Raw genomic sequence first — 21,759 nt, forward strand, 5'->3', positions numbered from 1 at the left:
GGAAAATAAGCCAAACTCTGCCCAACGTAAGGAAAGTTTACTCGCACATGACTTGATTTAATCATTTTGGTTTGTTAAGAAACTTTTCCGTGTGAAAGCAAACTGAACCGAGAACAAAACACAACATTGTAACAATGTTAATCCCTGTTTCGGAACAAAAAGAATCGATCCACAGGTGTGAGAGCTCTCTAAAATAAATCAGATCTGAATCACTGGTGTACCTGGACAGGGTAGAGTGACATCAGCACTGCAAAACTACTGAGGTGAGAGCAGGAACATTCTGTATGAGTGCTGTTAGACCACGCCCTCTCACAGCCCTGCCTAGACCACGCCCTCTCAGACTCTGCCCAGTACACACAGTTATAAGCCACAGCCTTAGACTCCGCCCTCTCCTGAAAAACACAGAACAAGAGAATGACTACGCTGCTCGAGAACAGAGAGAAACGTCTGGCTGAGAATCACATCTTCACCTCCACATGTGTAAAGATGAGCGACACCGGCTCTGACAGGTGTTTGGTGTCTGGATTACTGACGACAACCGTCACCACCTTTGAGTTGAGTTTGTGAGTGACGTTTTCTTCCATGTCAGATTTCTTTCTGCTCACATTTTGGAATAGATTGCTGGATGGATCCATATCTTTATAAGTGACCAGTGACACAAATGCAAAACCTGTGAACAAGAGAATGTTTACATCTCATCATGAATGTGACAACGATAACAGAGTTGACTAACAGAGTTGACAGTAACAAAGTTGACGATAATAAAGTTGACAATAGCAGAGTTGACGATCACACAGTCGACAGTAATAGACAACAAAAAATAGTTGACAGTAACAGAGTTGACTAACAGAGTTGACAGTAACAAATTTCACAGTAACAAAGTTGACGATAATAAAGTTGACAATAGCAGAGTTGACGATAACAGAGTTGACGATAATAGAGAAAAAAGTAATAGTCAACAAAAAATAGTTGACCATAACAGAGTTGACAATAACATACTTAACGATAACAGAGTTGACATTGACAGTCGACAATAATAGAGTTGGCAGTAATAAAGTTGGCAGTAACAGAGTTGATGGTACCAGAGTTGAAAGTAACAGGACAGTAAAAGAGTTGACGATAACATAGTTGACAGTAATAGTCAACAAAAAATAGAGTTGACAGTAACAGAGTTGACAAAAACAGACTTAACGATAACAGAGTTGACATTACCAGTCGACAATAATAGAGTTGGCAGTACCAGAGTTGACGGTAACTGAGTTGATGGTAACGGAGTCGACGAAAATAGAGTCGGCAATAATAGAGTCAACAGTAACAGTCGATAATAACAGAGTTGACGATAACAGATTCGACAGTAACAGAGTAAATAGTAACAGAGTCGACAGTAACAGTCGACAATAACAGAGTTGACGCTAATAGAGTCGCCAGTAACAGAGTCGATGGTAACTGTCGACAATAACAGAGTTGATGTTAATAGAGTCGACAGTAACAGAGTCGATAGTAACAGAGTTGAAAGTAATAGAGGACAGTTACAGAGTTGACGATAACAGAGTCGACAGTTACAGAGTCGACAATAACAGAGTTGTTGACAATAGAGTCGACAGTAACAAAGTCGACAGTAACAGGGTCGATGGTAACTGTCGACAATAACAGAGTTGATGATAATAGAGTCGACAGCAACAGTCAACAATAACAGAGTTGACGCTAATAGAGTCGACAGTAACAGAGTCGATAGTAACAGAGTTGAAAGTAATAGAGGACAGTAACAGAGTTGATGATAACAGAGTCGACAGTTACAGAGTTGACGATAATAGAGTCGACAGTAACAGAGCTGAAGATAATAGAATCAACAGTAACAGAGTTGACAATAACATACTTAACGATAACAGAGTTGACATTGACAGTCGACAATAATAGAGTTGGCAGTAATAAAGTTGGCAGTAACAGAGTTGATGGTACCAGAGTTGAAAGTAACAGAGGACAGTAAAAGAGTTGACTATAACATAGTCGACAGTAATAGTCAACAAAAAATAGAGTTGACAGTAACAGAGTTGACAAAAACAGACTTAACGATAACAGAGTTGACATTACCAGTCGACAATAATAGAGTTGGCAGTAACGGAGTCGACGAAAATAGAGTCGGCAATAATAGAGTCGACAGTAACAGTCGATAATAACAGAGTTGACGATAACAGATTCGACAGTAACAGAGTAAACAGTAACAGAGTCGACAGTAACAGTCGACAATAACAGAGTTGACGCTAATAGAGTCGCCAGTAACAGAGTCGATGGTAACTGTCGACAATAACAGAGTTGATGTTAATAGAGTCGACAGTAACAGAGTGGATAGTAACAGAGTTGAAAGTAATAGAGGACAGTTACAGAGTTGACGATAACAGAGTCGACAGTTACAGAGTCGACAATAACAGAGTTGATGATAATAGAGTCGACAGTAACAGGGTCGATGGTAACTGTCGACAATAACAGAGTTGATGTTAATAGAGTCGACAGTAACAGAGTGGATAGTAACAGAGTTGAAAGTAATAGAGGACAGTTACAGAGTTGACGATAACAGAGTCGACAGTTACAGAGTCGACAATAACAGAGTTGATGATAATAGAGTCGACAGTAACAAAGTCGACAGTAACAGGGTCGATGGTAACTGTCGACAATAACAGAGTTGATGTTAATAGAGTCGACAGTAACAGAGTGGATAGTAACAGAGTTGAAAGTAATAGAGGACAGTTACAGAGTTGACGATAACAGAGTCGACAGTTACAGAGTCGACAATAACAGAGTTGATGATAATAGAGTCGACAGTAACAAAGTCGACAGTAACAGGGTCGATGGTAACTTTCGACAATAACAGAGTTGATGACAATAGAGTCGATAGTAACAGAGTTGAAAGTAAAAGAGGACAGTAGCAGAGTTGACGATAACAAGTCGACAGTTACAGAGTTGATGATAATAGAGTCGACAGTAACAGAGCTGAAGATAATAGAGTCAACAGTAACAGAGTTGATGATAACAGAGTCGACAATAGCAGTGTTAATGATAATAGAGTCGACAGTAACAGAGTTGACAATAACAGAGCTGAAGATAATAGAGTCAACAGTAACAGAGTCGACAATAACAAAGTTGTCAGTAACAGAGTTGAAAGTATTATAGTCGAAATAACAGAGGACAGTAAAAGAGTTGATGATAACAGTTGACAATAACTAATAGAGTAATAGAGTAATAGAGTCAAGAGTAGTCGATGGTAACAAAGAGTCGACGATTTAAGAGTTGGCCAAAATGAAGGAATACAAAATATGTTTTTTACAACTGAAATAGCCAATAATACAGAGAATTGATGCTTCATGCAAATGTTTATTTAACTTAGTAGAGTAAACAAACAAAAGACAAAAATTAGACTTGATTATTTGATGCTAACCGAAGCTGAATGTAAGATTCAAGAGGTAAACTTCAGTTAGCATCAAATACTCAAGTCTAAATGTAATCTGTTTCGTGTGTTTACTCTCGGTGTTTAAAATGTAGCCGCAGCTCTTAAATCACTGTATAAATACCTGGATATGATTTCCCAACAACCGTCTCCCAGCTGGTGTTGAAGAGGGCGGAGCCTGTGCTCAGAATGACACTCCCACTAGGCGGAGTCTGATTGCGCGTGACCGCAACCTCAGCATCTGTGAGTCACATGATCATACACGGCTTTCACTACTGTCAAACACAGCATATGCTGACTTAGCTCATGTAAATAAGCAGGATTCTCACAGGTGTTGTGTGTCTCCATCCGCATCACAGGCTCTTTCAGCTGAGGACAAATCAGACGCATGCTGTTTTCCACCGTATCCAGAAGAACACTCAGAGTCTCGCCATCACCGACGCTTCCCGCCGACAGCAGATCATCAGTGGAGGTGAACAGATTCTGCATCAAACACAGTGAGATTTATATTCCAGCACTAGTGCAACACCTCATAATCTCAAGCAGGAAAACCCTAATCATACACCTTTATATAATAGTCAGTGCAGGTCAGGTTTGCTTCAGTGTGTGCTGTCAGACTATGGAGACTGTAAATCTAAAACTCCACATCTATAATCCTCTTAGTCTACGCTGACATCATCTTCAGCAGCTCAAACACTCTAATGGCTAATGGACAGACGGCTGCTTCTCACTCAGGGCTGTTGATTATGCTAATGAGATGGAGAGATTGGCACTAATGGGTGGGGCTTTCCTCCTCTGATGACACGTACAAAGGGAGAATGTCAATCACAGTGTTTCTGCATCAAGTCTGATTAGAACAAACACAGTTCAGTACTGCTGAGCACTAGAGGTGCTGGAGATACACACACACTGCTCACTGCTGGGGTTAAAGATATTTATTGCATATTTTGCATATAATAGTTCCCCTTAACTATAGAAAAATGTAATAAAAGTAATGAACAAGCTGTCAGTTAACACAGAAAATGAGTTCAGCACAAGAAATGCAGAAGAAACAAAAGGAGGAAGAAGGCGTTTTCACCTCCATCAACTGTTCTCCGGTCTTGCGCTCTCCGTCTGGAGTGACCAGAGCCTCACAGCTGCTCCGCAACTGCGACAGTAACTCCTTCAGCTAAACAACACACAACAGAACACAATCATTCAGCACTACACTGCAAAAACTGAAATCTAAGAAAGTAAAAAAATCTTATTTCAAGAAAATGTGTCTTGTTTTTTTGCTATTAAAGATGAATTGTCTTATAAAATACACTGTGGAGTAGACTATAAGTCTTAATTTAAGAAAACCGATCTTCTTCTGGCTAGGCAAGTAAATGTTAACTAATTTTAAGCAAGATTTTACTAGAAACAAGTAAGAGCTATAAAGCCCAAATTTGTGCTCGTTCAATAAGATAGTTGTGCTATTTTTAAGACTAATACACCACTAAAATTTCTAATTTTAAGAATATTAAGAAAATATTATTTTAGATTAGATTTAATTTTTCATACAATTTTGTGTGGGTGAGACTGTCTGTTTTTGAAAATTGAATAAAAAAAATTGCTGTGAACAAACACTTGGCTTAAAAGGATTTTAATTCTTATTTCGTACTGAAAAAAAATGCAAAAGTTGTATCAACAACAAACTCATTCAACATTTGTATTCACAGAATTTATGTAAATGCACAATCACTTATAACAGATTTCTTCCTGTCAAAATGGACAGCACTTTACAAGTATTAAAAAGTTAACCTACAAGGAATATTCTGCGTTCATTACAGGTTACCCATAATTAACAGCATTTGTTGCATAATGGTGATTATCTCAAAACATTAACTTTCACTTTTTCCGGAAAAATAATATTATACGCCACACCAAACAGTGAAACACGAAATTAGAATGCGCGTTGAAATAAAAGAAAATAATCATCATCATTGATCCTGCCACCTTAAAGCTCTCTTAATAAATTAAGTTAAATAACTATTTTATTAAATAATTATAAAATGGTTTTATTATTACAATAATATAAATATATATATATATATATTATTTCCTGTCTAGCAGTTTAAAGGTTACCTGCTCTTTCTGGGAAACTTCAACAAAGCTAACTTATTTTACCTTTTGTTCTTTTCAACACAATCTTTTTGGATTAAAATGCTTCTTTGAAAATTCATTCATTATCCAAAATAATCTCATTTATTAAGACCTAATCAAAACACCTTGTTTTGCTTTTTACATTGCAATTTTTTATATCTATAATTGTACATATATGTACCTTTTTTAGCATATTCAAACAAGAAGTATTAGCCTAAAGATTGATGTTTAACTCCTAGAATTTATGCTTATTGCTTTATTTAATAGACCTGTTTGTTTTTATGTTTATATTAGCCTCTCATTTCCTCTTATTTCTCTCATGCATTTGTTATACATTTTATTCATAATTCTCCCTTATTGTTTAAAAAGGAGCTATGGTTTATAGAGACTGTATTCTGTTTTATTTGTAAATGTTTTGTTGTTATAAATAAAAATAACAAAAAAATATGATGACGCCATGTGATCGGTCATCATGACTGCTGCAACTTTGAGTCCCGAAGTGTCCAGCTGTCCGTCTTGACCAATGACTGGTCTTGACAGCTCCGTTATCAACTCCGCCCCCGCCTGCGCTCGGCTAATCTCGTTGATCACCGGCTGCAGCTGAGCTTCATGTCGAACGTACCTAGACCGTGACGCATTTACGTTAATACGCATGCGCACTTACAGCGCGCCAAAGGGAAGTTAGGAGAAAAGTACTTCCATGCGTCAGTTTCTCACCATGGATGGGCTCGACGACGTTGCGATTTCCACTCTAAAAGGTTAGTAATTTTTTAAAATAACTTATTTGTTTCTTATGGTAAATTTGAGTTTGGTTTTAATGTAATATGCAATGCTTTCTATCGAGAAAAAAAGCACGTCTTTGTAATCGAATGAAATTAAGGATCGATCCTTAATTTACAACATGCACTCAGAATGATTTTATTTAAATGTAGATACTTGTATTTATTATTGTATAGTGACATAAATTGTTGTTCTGCTGTTGTACAATACTGGGTGCTATCAGGCTGCTATTAAATGAATCACAACTCCTTTTTTTTCATAATACCTAATGCTAACAAAAATAACTTAGTCAAGTGTTAAAGGATCTTTTATCATTATTGCCTGTTTGTTTTACGTTACTACATTCAGACATTTCATATTTGTAAGAGTAGGCCCAAACACTTTACAATATGGTTCATTTGTTGACTAGTTTATTTAACATACAAAGAATGAACAGTATTAATTATCAGTATTAAAAGCACGATCGCCTCACAGCAAGAATGTCACTGGTTCAAGCCTCGGCTGGGTCAGTTGGCATTTCTGTGTGGAGTTTGTATGTTCTCCCCGTGTTTGTGTGGGTTTCCTCCGGGTGCTACGGTTCCCCCACAGTCCAAATACATGTGCTTTAGGTGAATTGGGTAGGCTAAATTGTCCATAGTAAATTAGAGTGTATAGATGTTTCCCAGTGATGGGTTGCAGCTGGAAGGGTATCCGCTGTGGAAAACATATGCTGGATAATTTGGCGGTTCATTACGCTGTGGCGACCCCAGATTAATAAAGGGACTAAGCCGAAAAAGAAAATGAATGAATATTATTTTCAACATTTACTAATGCATTACTAAAATCAAAAACACAAAATATACATAAGCTATGTTGTCTAATGTACTGTATTTGCATGTGTTCTAAGCTGCTAACATTGGGGAAGACATTTTGCCATCTCTCTCGCGAGAGGATATCCGAGATCTCTTTCCTGTTCCTGAGCACTTCCTGCAGCGCAAAGCCATTTGGCGTTTGACTCATAAGGAAGAACAGGTAATTAATTTCATACACTTGTATATTGGATATCTTTAATCTATTAGTGGGCATAATTTCAGTACAGATTCATGTGATTTGATTTGTGTTTTATTGTGTTTTAGGAGCACATCATTCCTGTTGAAGGTTCATCAGCAGATGATAAACATACTGAAAGTTCAAAACAAGATGACCCCAGTACATCAAAGTTTTTAAAGTTACCCAGTCCAGAATATGTTCTCTTCACTGACAGTGAACTACAACAGATGAGACGCACATACTTTGAGCAGCAGCGTCTTGGAAAAGAGGGTGACGTCACCTTATCGAAGGAGCTATTCTGCTGGCTCATCCGAAATACCATGACAAACATGGTATCAATAGCAAGAGCATCTTCAGATGACTACAAATATCCCACTAAACATGAAGTTATTGCCATGGCAAAACGGTTAGTGGAATACTACCCTATGATAAAAGATAAGTCAACTGGATCTAGGCACGAGTGGGTGAGTGACATCATTTACTTAATTATTGAAAAAAAAAACATTGTTTTGTTGCTAACATTGTGTCAAAAATACTAATTGTTGCTTTTATTCTGTTGTACAGGACACTGTTGCTAAAAAGCTCCTGAAGCGACTTTCAAATATCCGAAGTCCCATGAAGGCCAAACAGCCTCCTTTCAAAAGAGCACATCAGGACAAAGAACTTTCCGCTGCTGTGACAAGTGACTATGATGCTGATTCCAGTGCTTCAACAGTCATTCTGTCATCACCTTCAAGTTCAAGCACCCCACGGCAAGAAAATGACAGCATTGATGAAGCATGTAAGTACATTAAAATTTACTTTAAAATAAAGTAGTCAATAGGGATACTCATTTCGGTTAATTTTGCCAACCAGCTCGTTAATCGGATATAAAGAGTTAACTGGTTAGATTAATATTAAATTATTATTATAGTTTTTTTTCTAAACTGAAATGTCTATTTTGTGTCTGACACATTAAATATTGCTATTTAAAATACTGATTTATTTTAACATGTGAACATATTAATAACAGAACATAACAACAGAACATCTTCACGCACCTGCCATCTTTCCAACAGGAAAAGGAAAATGAATAAAATAAGTAGGCCTGCCCTAATTTTTCATTTAAATTATTAATTTATATTACAAAAAGAAAACACTGACTGAATCCTTTTAAGGAACCGGCATAGGCTGTTTTTTTCCAATCATGTTTTTTTTTTTTTCCGTCAAATAAAAATAGCAGACTTCCTCAAATCGCTCGCTCCACGGAAAATATGCATTTATTTAATGCCCTGCTGTTATTATAATCATAAAACATTTTTAATAGAAATCATTATTTTAAAAATTATATATTGATATAAGGTTCTCTCTCTCTCTCTCTCTCTCTCTCTCTCTCTCTCTACCGTAATAAAAATATGCTTAAATGAAAATAATGAAGACAATGACAACTCGCACATATGTTGACTTTTTGTGAACAGTATTGCTGTTTTTTCCCTTTCTAAAAACACCTTTTATGTTGACAAGGAAAAAAGAAGTGCGCCGATTTCCTCTGCTTGTGCACAAAACCTCTTGCACACCCCTCAAATATAACTTACGATGGTCAAGCGCGGATCTTTTAGTGCGCTCTCAAATAAACACTGCTGAAGTGCGATTTAGTGCGTTTATGTAGTGAGTATGTCTACAACATTTATTAGATTTGCTAGGAATATTTCAGAATGTCTCCAATAAACTTAGAGCGGCATTAATGCGTCCTGAAGTAAAGTGAAACAGCTATAAACTCCAGCAAGATAAAGTCATTGTATGCAGAACCACAGGCCATCTATAAATAAATGAAAATTATTGAAACTGTGTTCATCCTAACTGAAAGCTACGTCGTGTTTGCTGGCTTCACGCATCATGCACCTGTCAGTCAATCAGTCAGTCTGTCAGCACGCAACCTCAAAGGGTTTAACAAATAGCGCACATCACGGATACAGAAAAGTTTGCGCTGTTATAATTCACATGCCTTTTAATACAGTATGTTTTGGTGCGATTATAACCCGCTATAAAAAACAACAACAACAATAACTAAATGTTTTGAATAGGAAGCTGTAATGTTGCCGTGAAGGGATGCATTTTGGTGTCGCGCTCCGCCATAGAAAAATGAATGTAGCGGGATCCATGCTCTTTAAAAGTTCTCTGTAGTTGTCTTGACAACACACACACTGCTGCTCTGGGTTGAGCCGCGTGCAAAACTCTTGCGGCTTTTAGTAAACCATTCAAAAGATGCCCCTCTTAACGCAAAAAGCGCATTCGATCGGCCCCTTATGCAGCTAAACTAAAAATATAAAAAATAGTATTTTTTAATTGTTTAACTGATACCATACGCATGATACAAACGCATCCTTTCGGTTAACTGTTAATCGATTACTTTGAGCATCCCTAGTAGCCAGACATGTCACTTCACTAGGACATGTTCTGGCCATGATTTTTATATTTTTATATATATATGTGTGTGTAATACATAACATCTTATTTGGTGATATATGCATGCCGAATTTGTTCTATTTGTAACGTAAAATACATTATTCAATTGTTGATTTCTGTGCATCTTGTTCAGTAATTATATTGTATGGCTAAATTGCAGCTGATGGTCCTGACAACAGCCTTGACAGCCAGAAAACCCAGGCAAGACATTACAGGACGCTACAAGAAATGTACAAAGCAAAGAAGCCAAATAAAGCTGCTGTAACCCATCTATTAGACCTGGAGTTCCAGTCCAGAAGAAGTTTCATTGACTCAAATGTATTGAAGGAGCAAGACAAACCCACAAATATTTTGCAAGCGTACCCCTGCTTCAAAGAATTGGACCATGTGGGTACACGAATGCTTACATTTTAGACAGATGTAAAACATACTAACACATATCCCATATCCTCTGCCTAACTGCAGACAGCCAAATAATTTTGTTATTAATATTAAATAATTATTTCAGGCAATGGATGAACTACGAAGAATCATTGAGCCAAACAACTCCAAATACATTTCTGAGGTAAAGGACAGGTGGGAGACCTTCTACTCCAAGGTTCAGTTTTATGGAGTGATGAAAAAAGTCATGAAGCCTCCAAGGACATTAAATGGAGGTAAAACTTTAATATAATTTGAATCTGTATAGATCAAGGGTTCTCAACTCTGGTCCTCAAGGTCCAGTTTAACTCCAATCCTAATTTAACACACCTGAGCTAATCAGTGTTTTCAGGTTCTTACAAAAATCTACAGGCTGGTGAGTTTAGAGCTAAAGGTTGAACCTGACCTCTAATCTCAAGGGCCAAGTGTTGAGAGCCCTTGTTATAGATCAGTTATTTTTTTTATTTCAAGAAGTTTTCTGTTTTCAGTTGAAAACAATGTTGTGTAAACAGTCCCTTAATTCAGGTCTCCTGGATCAGAAACCATTGGTACAGATTATTCCCATACATCTACAGTAATATCTGATGTTAATATCTTTTTTTTTTTTTTTAACTAATCTAGTTGAACATGCCATTGCTGTTTTTACTGCCCTACCGCTGCTCTTCCCATCTGGGTCTGCAGCACCGAAGAAACAGGTCCCAATCAGTGAGGCTCTTTTCCATGTTCTGACGGTGAGCTTTACTTTAAGTAGTGATAAGTTATTAACAGGTGACTACATTGTCAATAAAATACTAAGTTAAAACCATCCCAATTGCACTACGTAAAATTGGACATGCAACGTAACAACTAACTTAAAGGTATTGTAGAACATTCTTAAATTATGTCTTTATTTACTTAATCACAACCTGCTGAACACAAAAGTAAGATAGTTTGAAGAATGTTGATATGCAAACCCAGATCTGTTGGGTTGGCATTCACTTCCATTGAAGAAAAAAAAATATGGAAGTGAATAGTGACCCAGATCTTATATTGATTTTTGCTGTGTTTGTAGTCTGAATTGTGTATTTTTGTTATTTGGTTTTCTAGCCCTCAGAGGATCCGGATACCTACATCCACAGGCGTGCATTTTCCAGTCCGGTCTTGCTGGTTGGTGAGGAGAACTGCATGGTGGTTGTAGGTACAACCCCAGTTCTAACATTTGACAAAGACTTGCTCCATGAGGGGCCTCTCTACCTCCTGGCCTATTACTATGCATTTAATCTCACATATCCAAAGTGTCTTGCAACACTCTTGTCTGTGTTGCAAACACAAGTTCTGAGAGATGTCATCCACGAGCAGGATGAAACCCCCTTGTACAAAAAGGCCATTCATGAATGGAGAATGTTTGTTGACTAATTGCTGTTTCAAGCTGCTGTGGCTGAGAGACAGCTGCATTTTTTTTCGGCCATTACATTTGCACTTGATTTGTGCTGTTAGGAGTTTTTCCCCATTTTCAGTATATTAAATGTATCTAACATACAATAATGCAGCACAGCAAAACAAAAAGTAATTGTTGTGTGTAACTTTACAGGACATTTTTTGTTATTATTATTAATGTTGGACTGTTCATCCTGTTTTGCTGTACCCCAGTTGTTTAAGAGGAGAATGTTCATTTTTGAATCTGCCATTCATTTAAGCCATTGTTGACCCAAACTTCAATTACTTCTTAATCTTTTGTTGTTTCAACCTTGGATTTATCTACAGAAGATATTATTTAGAATGTTGGTAACTGTTGATGGTAGCTATTGACTTTCATAGTATTTTTTTATTTATTTTGTATATTTTTCTTGCTATGATAGCTACCGACATTTTTCAAAGTGTCATCTTCTGCAAAGAAACTCATACAGGATTTGAAGAACATAAGGGTGAGCATGATAATTATTTGATTTTTGGGTTACTATTCTGTTACATAGTGAATTGATCCAGGCTGTTTGAAGCTTAAATGCTGTTTGAGTTTGTGTAGACTGAGGCAAAGCATTTTGCATAGAATACTTGCGGTTTCTGTGCCAGGTATTTTATTTCATTTTAAAGTGTAAGCTTGTCTTTGCTTATCCTGCCTTATGCTCCATTTGTTCAGAACTTTGGAGAATGTTCTTTAATAAATGTTCAGCAAAGCTGGAAGTTGTTTCTTCACTTAAGTGGGGGAAGGTGTGGGAGGTATTTTCTTTTAAGAGTTTTCATCTCATTTTAGGTTTTTGTGTGATCTTAAAAAAAGTCTAAAAAGGCTGGATTTAAGGTAAAATACTCTACTTTCAATGTATTTTCTCCCCCTAAAATTATTATTGTCGTGCTTCAAAAAAGAGAAAACTGCTTAATTTTAAGCTTGTTTGTCTAGTTTTAAGAACTAACTGTAGATTTACTGACTAGATTTAAGTCCAAATATTCTAGTTTTAATGCAATTTGTTCTAGAATTATTCATGTTCAGTGCTTATTAAAATAAAAAACTGCTTAATTTTAAGCTTGTTTGTCTGGTTTTAAGAACTAACTCTAGATTCACTGACTAGATTTAAGTTCAAATATTCTAGTTTTTATGCATTTTGTTCTAGAATTATTAATATTTAGTGCTTATAAAAAGAAAAAACTGCTTAGTTTTAAGCATATTTGTCTAGTTTTAAGAACCAACAGTGTTTTTAATGGCTAGTTTTAATACAATTTTCTCTTATTTATGTTCTATTAAATTCTTATAAAAAGCTAAAATGCCTAGTTTCAAGAATTTGTGTCTAATTTTAAGATCAATAGAATTGTATTATCGTCTAGATATTAATGCTATTTTCAAGAATTCTTACCAAGTCAATTTTGCTTACCCCATTGGCAGATTTATTTGCTTGATTTTGGTACACTTTAACTAGATTTAAGTAATTTTTGCTTGTTTCAGGAAGGGCATTTTTTGCAGTGTAGTTTCTGAAAGCTGGACTGAAACAGCAGTATAATACCTGGGAGACAGTATTCCTGCTGCTAGCATGTTTGATACAGGGTTAGGAAAAATCTAGCAAACTTTTAGAATGGTTTAATGGTTGAAATGTTGCTGGTTTAAGAAATAGTCAAATAATTCAGCTGTAATGTACTTTTTTAAACTTAGTCATATTAATATAGGGCAGTGGGTAGCAACAAGAAGGTCGCTGGTTTGAGTCCCAGCTGGGTCAGTTGGTGTTTCTGTGTGGAGTTTGCATGTTCTCCCCGTGTTGGCGTGTGTTTCCTCTGAGTGCTCTGGTTTCCCCCACAGTCCAAACACATGCGCTATAGAGGAACTGATCAACTACACTGGCTAATGTATGAGTGTGTGTGTGTGAGAAAGTGTGTTGTTTCCCAGTGGTGAGTTGCAGCTGCAGCAACATATGCTGGAATAGTTGGCGGTTCCTTCCACTGTGGCGACCCCTGATGAATAAATGGACTAAGTCAAAAAGATAATGAATTATTGTATATATGAAAGTGTTTAGTTCTGCTGTTGTTAATAAACTCAGGACGTTCTCACGTCACACTCCAATGTGTTCCAATGTGTAGTGAACCAAGCTCATCAGTGCCCCTACTAGTGCTCGAGTGCACATGACCTATCGATGAAGGACCTCGGGAGCTAGGGTGCAGATTGAAACGCAGCCATTCACTTGTATGCAAAATACTCGCGCATATACTTAAATTCGCTTTTGGTGTGACGCTTCTGATCGCCCCCTGTTGGTTCGATGTGCCCTTAACATGCATATTTATGTGATGGAAGTGTGGAGAAAACATTGGGCTCTATTTTGACGATCCATGCACAAAGTGCAGAACGCAGGAGCTTGTCAAAAGCATTTAGGACGTGTCAGAATCCACTTTTGCTAATATAAGGACGGAAAAATCTGCTTTGCGTCATGGCGCATAATCTTACATGGTTGAGCTTATTCTCCTAATGAGTTATAGGTGTGTTTGTGTGTTTTGAATCTCCCATTCCCTTTAAGAGGCAGTTGTGCTGCGCCATAGCGCATTTGCTATTTACATGCCGGCTTTGTAAGTGAAAAACTGAACGCTTCACTAGCGAGAAAACGGCAAACAGAGCATCTGCAGCATGAGAATGAGAGATGAACGTCTTCATTCTTTACTTTCACTTTCACTCTTGTGGATAAGGAAACGTGTTGTACACACGGACATCCATTAGCCTTTACATAATAATTTAGTTTAAGCGCAAAGATTTGTGTCAAAGCTATTTCTAAATTCAGTTCTAATCTCCAGCAAATTAATAGATAAACAATAATAACGAAGTGTGGTCAAACAACTGAGTTATATCCTAATACACATGCTGTGCCCCATATGGTCTAAAACCTGACAGGTGGACAAATCTAAGCATTTTTTATAAAACAAATATAAATATGCATATAATAAATACTACTGCTAATAATAATAACATTATACAAAAGCAAATCGTTATGAATGAACTGAAAAAGCCTCCCGAGATGAAGAAGGCATGAAAGCAGTGGTGTTTACAGAGCAGAACGCCTATGGGCGCACATATGAGCGCAAATGCATTTGCTATTTAAACAGCATGATGCAAAACGTCAAAACGGCTCTTGCGGTGAGCTGAAACTAGCAAACAACTAATGCGCCTTGCGCTGCATTGCGCTGGGTGTATGATAGGGCCGATGATCTTATGGTCTTATGTAATCAATAAACACCAGAAATTACCATGGTTTTACTGCACTAACCATGGCTAAAATGTTTAAACTCTCCGCTAGTATCAATTAGCATGTTTGTTGCATGTTTCTAAAATTTTTAGTGCATGGTGAACATGAATTAGCATTTTGATCATGTTTTAGCATACTGTTAGCAGTTTCTTAACTTAGCAGTCTTCTCTTGAATTATCATGAACGCTAGTAGGAAATAGCATAAGTATGTTTTTAGCATGATGGCTAGTATAAATATACTAATATACTACTATGTTATGAGATAGAGCATCTCAAACTGGATTCCTGGAGAGCCGCAGCTCTGCACAGTTCTGCTCTAACGCTGATCAACTAATCGAGCTGTTCATAAGAGTCTCGAACACCTCGATTAGTTGCGTCAGCTGTGTTTGATCAGGGTTGGAGCAAGACTGCAGAGCTGCGGCCCTCCAGGAAGTAAGTAAATGTTCATTTATAATCCGACACCAGTGTTACCTTTATTGGCATTTCCTCCGCTTCGGTTTCTGTCTTAAAGTTGTCGCAGTTCATCTCTGCACACAACAACACAATGCAATACACATTTGAGCTAGTGCTTATTATTTTAGCATGACTAAAGAATGAACCTGAATGCTCACCGATGCATTTGGACTGGTTGTTTCCGTAGTTTGTGAAGCCCCGGTGGCATTTGCAGATGTAGCTGCCTGGAATATTGTTGCATTCGCTGTTTTTGTCACAAATATGTGACTTGTCTGTACACTCATCAATATCTGTGTGTGAGAGAAACGTTAGTCACAAATGAAGATTCTTCCTAATGTTATAAGACGAAAAAATAAATAAAGATTCCCCTGACTGATGTACTGCAATTACTAAAGTGCTTAAATAAAACACTTGTAAATTTCTAATTCTATAAAGGTCTGATAACATTTCTTCCAAATTTCGAATAAAACAGTGTAATTTGGAGCAATTTTAAAAAGAATTTGGAAATTGGTCAGAATTGTTTTTTATTTGTTGTTATTGAACGTCAGGGATATTCCACCAGATGTTGGTTTCTTAATATGTTTAATCAACAACAACGCATTAAATCGATCAAATTGTGACATTATAGGCATTTATGATGTGATAAAAGATTCTATTTTACATAGATTTTAATAGAATCTTCATGCATCTGTGAATCCTGAGAATATATATATATATATATACTAGGGTTGGGCGATGTTATCTGGGCATGTGTATAATTTGAATGGGCAGAGCCAATCTGGGTGTGGTTAAATGGTGGGTGGGACTCCTATCTAAGTGAGTGTGGTCTGTTTAAGTGGGCGGGGTCTATTAGGGTGTGTCTTCTTTTGAGGGTGGGAAGGGATTTGTAGCACTGTTTACTTTTGAGGAAGTGGGAGAAGTTAATCTGGGCATTGGAGTCTTTGAATGGGCGGAGTCCAGTATTTTGTAGGAGGGGCTGTTTTACCTGGAGAGTTTTATCTAAATAAGTGTGTCTGTTTAAGCCAGGGGTGTCCAAACTCAGTCCTGGAGGGACGGTTTCCTGCAGATTTTAGCTCCAACTTGCCTCAGCACACCTGCATGGATGTTTCTAGAAAGCCTAGTAAGAGCTTGATAAGCTAGAGCAGGTGTGTCTGATTGGGGTTGGAACTAAACTTTGCAGGACACCGGCCCTCCAGGACCGAGTGTGGACACACCTGGTTTAATCATTAATCATTAAAGTTGATTTGCGAGTGGCTACTTTTTTGGGCATGCCATGTTTCTTAGTGATCCAGAGCTGGCCAGGGATAGTGAAAGCGTCAACAATCATGCTCAGAGTGCGAGATGGAAGTGTATTGAACTGTTTCCTATCAGAACTGTATTTATGGTGTCTAATGTGAAAATTGTGATGGCATCGTCATCATGTGAAAAGCGGGGCGGGTGTGGGGGGGTGTTTGACAGAGTTTGCGCGATGTGTCTAAGGAGCGAGGAGGGATCCAGGGGTGAGAAAGGTGCATGACTTATTTGAGGACCGGGAGGGAGACGCGTGATTTCCGGGAGATTATCACTCGTTTGCGGGCATTATGAGTCCCTCAAATGCATAGAGACTCCCGGAACTTTCGTGTTGTCTAATGGCAATGGACAATGGCATCATCTATCGGCCCAACCCTAAAATATATATATATATATATATATATATATATATATATATATATATATATATATATATATATAAATATATATATATATATACACACACACACATACATACACATATATATATATATATATATATATATATATATATATATATATATATATACACACATACATATATATATATATATATATTTACAGTTGAAGTCAGAATTATTAGCCCCCCTGAATTTGTTTTTCTTTTTTAAATATTTCCTTAATAACGTTTAACAGAGCAAGTCTGATAATGTCTGATAATATTTTTTCTTCTGGTGAAAGTCTTATTTGTTCGTTTTTTTTCGGCAGTTTTTAATTTTTTAAACTCCATTTTAAGGTCAATATTATTAGCCCCTTTAAGCTATATTTATTTTCGTTAGTCTACAGAACAAACCATCATTATACAATAACTTGCCCTAACCTGCCTAGTTACCCTGATTACCCTAGTGAAGCCTTTAAATGTCACTTTAAGCTGTATAGAAGTGTCTTGAAGAATATCTAGTCTAATATTATTTACTGTCATCATGATGAAGAGGAAATAAATCAGTTATTAGAGATGAGTTATTAACACTATTATGATGTACGTATGATGTGTTGAATAAATCTGCTCTCCCTTAAATAGAAATTGGGGAAAAAATAAACAGGGGGGTGAATAATTCTGACTTCAACTATATTTATCTATCCTACTTTATGTAAATACAATATAATGAGCTGTTACAGTAGACACACACAGCACGTTACGTTATTATCAGTCAAACACTCTGCCGTCAGTATTATTAGTGTTATTAGTGAAGCAGCACACACTGATGCTCACCTCCACACGTGCCGTTCTCAAGTTTCTCAAACCCTGAAGAACAATTGCAGAAGAAACTGCCAAGTGTGTTAAAACAACTGCTGTGAAGTCCACACGGTGAGAACACACACTCATCTACACACACACACACACACACACACACACACAGAGAGACGAGTGTTTTGTTCAGACAAAAGCAGATGACACAAGTTAGACACAAAAACAGCTCTACTGCACTCCAGATAAACCCAAATGAGCTTCATCTGGGAGGAACAAACATATATATTCAAGTAAGGAATAACTGAAGACTGTTGAATTATTAGAACATAATGCACAACTGAGCTGGTGAAGACTTGGCTGATGATTAGTCTAAGGTGCACTGTTTTTGTTTAGATAAATGCACAGCTAAAGTAGTTCCAGCAGGTTTTGAGTGCATTACAGCTCCACTGAATTGTTAGAAAATTAAGCACAGTATTAGTATAAGAGGAGTAATCACCTCTGGTGCATTGAATTATTGGAAAAATGTACAGTATGAGAGCAATAATTGATTCAGGAGCATTGAATTACTAGAAAATAATGCACAGTATAAGTAAAATAGTTGAGTCGGGATCATTTAATTATTACAAAATAAAGCACAGTATTACTACAAGCAAAGTAATTGCCTCTGGTGCATTGATTGTTGGAAATAATGCACAGTATAATTAATATAAGCAGAATAATTGACTCCGGAGCATTGAATTATTAGAAAATAATGCACACTAAATGTTGTATAAGAGGAAAAACTTTGGTTTGATAAATTATTAGGAAATATTGCACAGTATAAGTGGAATAATTGACACTGGCCCACTGAATTATAAGAACATAATGCACAATATAAGTGGAATAGTAGACTCTGGAGCATTGAATTATTACAAAATAATGCACAGTATAAGATGAATAACTGACTTTGGTTCAATGAATTATCAGAAAAACTTGCACAGTATAAGTGAAATAATTGATTCAGGAGCATTGAATTACTAGAAAATAATGCACAGTATAATTAATATAAGCAGAATAATTGACTCCGGAGCATTGAATTATTAGAAAATAATGCACATTATATGTAGTATAAGATGAATAACTTTGGTTTGATAAATTATTAGTAAATATTGCACAGTATAAGTGGAATAATTGACACCGGCTCGCTGAATTATAAGAACATAATGCACAATATAAGTGGAATAATTGACTCCGGAGCATTGAATTACTAGAAAATAATGCACAGTATAAGTAAAATAGTTGAGTCGGGATCATTGAATTATTAGAACATAAAACACAGTATTATTATGAGTGAGTAATTGCCTCTGGTGCATTGAATTATTGGAAAAAATGCACAGCATAATTAATAGAAAATAATGCACGTTATAAGTAGTATAAGTGGAATAACTGACTCCGGAGAATTGAATAATTAAAAAATAATGCACAGTATAAGTAATATAAGCAGAATATTTGACTTTGGTTCAATGAAATACTAGAAAATAATGTGCAGTATAAGTAGTATAAGTGTAATAGTTGAGTCGGGATCATTGAATTATTAGAACATGAAGCACAGTATTATTATAAGCAGAGTTATTGCTTCTGGTGCATTGAATTGTTGGAAATTATGCACAAAATAAGTAATATAAGCAGAATAATTGACTCCGGAGCATTGAATTATTAGAAAATAATGCACACTAAATGTTGTATAAGAGGAAAAACTTTGGTTTAATGAATTATTAGGAAATATTGCACAGTATTAGATGAATAACTGACTTTGGTTCAATGAATTATCAGAAAAACTTGCACAGCATAAGAATTTGATTATTGAATTATTAGAAAATAAAGCAAATGAATTGCCTCTGGTGCATTGAATTGTTGGAAATAATGCACAGTATAATTAATATAAGCAGAATAATTGACTCTGGAGCATTGAATTATTAGAAAATATTGCACATTATATGCAGCATACGATGAATAACTTTGGTTTGATGAATTATTAGGATATATTGAATAGTATAAGTGGAATAATTGACACCGGCTCACTGAATTATAAGAAAATAATGCACATTATAAGTGGAATAATTGACTCCGGAGCATTGAATAAATAGAAAATAATGCACATTATAAGTAGTATATTGAATTATAAGAAAATCCACAGTATGAGTAATATAAGTAGAATAACTGACTCCGGTTGGATGAATTATTAGAAAGTAATGCACTTCTGAGGTGTAATAACCACTCTGCTTTGCGGCCTCACCACCTCAGGTGTGCATTATTATATAATAAATCAATAAACTGCAATCAATTATTCTACTTATACCATGTTTCTTGTCTGGAACTCTTTAGATGTACATTTATCTGAAAATAACAGCACACCTTAGAATCTTCATCAGCCAGATTACCATGGTCGGCTTTAAAAACTGTCTATACAGTATGTATGCAAATTATCTAATAAACTTATCAAAATGTGCATCAAACATCAGAGACACAAAGCAGCTAAATTTAACGTCAACTTCAACATGTCTATCAGTCGATTTACAGGTTATGCAGAGGCAAATGAGAGGTCTTCAATGCGCAGATGATAAATTAACGGTACCTGCATGCAAAGTCATATTGAAATCATGAGGCATGGCAGCATACTAGAGTTTCATAGCACATTGTGAATGATACAGTCTCTGTTATTATTAATTACAGAACTTCATCTTTCATCTTTACCATTAAAGGCTGCTGGAGAGATCCACACACTACTGGGGTTAATAATAGCTGCCCTTTAAAATGATTGTCCCTACATGCATGGCATCGATCTTGAATGTTCATAATCAGAAATAAGAAAGCTCGAGGAAAATCCAAGTCAGCTTTATTGTCACTATGCAATATTTTCTGATAATTCAGTGGCTCTTCTATGGTTATTCCTGAAATTAGAGAATCGCCATTGAATAGTCCATATCCAAAACAGATAAATAATAAAAATAAATGTTTAAAATCAAACAACGTTACATGTTTAAAGTCATGGTAGACCTTTAATATGAAGTATCCTGAAAATATACTACAGTAATTTATACTATACAGTGTTTCTTCAAACTATACTGACACTGGCAGCTCAGATAATAGAGATGTGGAGAGATGTGGTGCAATCAGCTAAAATGTTGCTGACATTAGGGTTTTAAAGTATGGGAGATTTATTTCATCACCAAAAGTGATTGAGGTGTTGTGCGATAAGTCGATATAATAATGATTGTGAATTATCAGAAAATACTGCACAGCCATTAAAAACCACTGAAATGTAAAGATGGCTGACCTGCACATGCCGAGTCCAGTCTCGTCTCCCGATATCCGTCTTTACACACACACTTATAGGAGCCGTCGATGTTCTTACACTCCATATCACCAGAACATCTGGTTACATTCTGAACACACTCATTGATATCTGTTCACAGAGAGCAGGGCATATTTACTGGAGTGTTTCAGTCATTACAGTGCTGCATTTTATGTCACAATCCTCTCTTTCATACCTTCACACTGTCCTGTATCTGCTGTGAAATTTGGGGGGGTTGAATAAAATCCTTCAATGCAGGTGCAGTAGTAACTTCCATGTGTGTTTATACACAGAGAATTATTACCACACACACCTGCAGTGTCACACTCATTTACATCTGTAAAAGAGCAGAAATACAGTCAAGCCTGAAATTATTCACACCCCTGGCCAATTCTGACTTAAAGTTTCTACTCAAATGTAAATAAAAGCTGAAAAAATGTGTTTATTTTTCCACAATGATGCCTCTTGTACATCGTCTTATTATCTTTTGGAGGAAGCCTGTGTCATTTCTGTGTAAAAAAAGCCTGCTGGGTAAATAAACGTAACTTTAAGTCAGAAT

At 36.3% G+C, this 21,759-nt stretch overlaps 2 protein-coding genes across 4 annotated transcripts in view; one reads left to right on the forward strand and one right to left on the reverse strand.

The window, feature by feature from the left end:
- The window catches only part of adgre5b.1 (adhesion G protein-coupled receptor E5b, duplicate 1), a 42,767-nt gene that overhangs the window by 10,212 nt on the left and 10,796 nt on the right, over nucleotides 1-21,759 (reverse strand). Inside the window, exons 3-12 of one of the 3 annotated variants that reach the window (XM_087237961.1) lie at nucleotides 21,397-21,537; nucleotides 21,183-21,311; nucleotides 17,888-18,001; nucleotides 15,543-15,674; nucleotides 15,403-15,458; nucleotides 4,521-4,610; nucleotides 3,772-3,925; nucleotides 3,567-3,683; nucleotides 471-670; nucleotides 222-392 (exon numbers count right to left, since the gene is read on the reverse strand). In XM_087237961.1, coding sequence (XP_087094087.1) covers nucleotides 222-392; nucleotides 471-670; nucleotides 3,567-3,683; nucleotides 3,772-3,925; nucleotides 4,521-4,610; nucleotides 15,403-15,458; nucleotides 15,543-15,674; nucleotides 17,888-18,001; nucleotides 21,183-21,311; nucleotides 21,397-21,537 — 1,304 coding nt within the window. Of the gene's footprint in view, nucleotides 1-221; nucleotides 393-470; nucleotides 729-844; nucleotides 1,752-3,566; nucleotides 3,684-3,771; nucleotides 3,926-4,520; nucleotides 4,611-15,402; nucleotides 15,459-15,542; nucleotides 15,675-17,887; nucleotides 18,002-21,182; nucleotides 21,312-21,396; nucleotides 21,538-21,759 lie in introns of those variants that run through there. The other 2 variants (XM_087237962.1, XM_087237963.1) reach the window with 2 other exon arrangements.
- Nucleotides 6,274-12,400, forward strand: LOC147847104 (uncharacterized). The gene is made up of 8 exons (XM_087238070.1): nucleotides 6,274-6,324; nucleotides 7,233-7,357; nucleotides 7,462-7,839; nucleotides 7,940-8,156; nucleotides 9,981-10,207; nucleotides 10,329-10,476; nucleotides 10,862-10,971; nucleotides 11,327-12,400. The coding sequence occupies exons 1-8, from the start codon at nucleotides 6,285-6,287 to the stop codon at nucleotides 11,633-11,635; spliced, it is 1,554 nt and encodes a 517-aa protein (XP_087094196.1). The 5' UTR covers nucleotides 6,274-6,284; the 3' UTR covers nucleotides 11,636-12,400.

This window comes from Danio rerio, chromosome 1 (assembly GCF_052040795.2).
Source record: "Danio rerio strain M-AB ecotype USA chromosome 1, GRCz13ab, whole genome shotgun sequence".
Lineage (NCBI taxonomy): Eukaryota > Metazoa > Chordata > Actinopteri > Cypriniformes > Danionidae > Danio > Danio rerio.

Excerpts from the sequence above, each read along its gene's own strand:
- LOC147847104 (XM_087238070.1), top strand. The coding sequence starts at position 6,285 with ATGGATGGGCTCGACGACGTTGCGATTTCCACTCTAAAAG. Across the intron at positions 7,358-7,461 it reads TGACTCATAAGGAAGAACAG|GAGCACATCATTCCTGTTGA; the intron begins GTAATTAATTTC and ends ATTGTGTTTTAG. Across the intron at positions 10,208-10,328 it reads GCTTCAAAGAATTGGACCAT|GCAATGGATGAACTACGAAG; the intron begins GTGGGTACACGA and ends TAATTATTTCAG.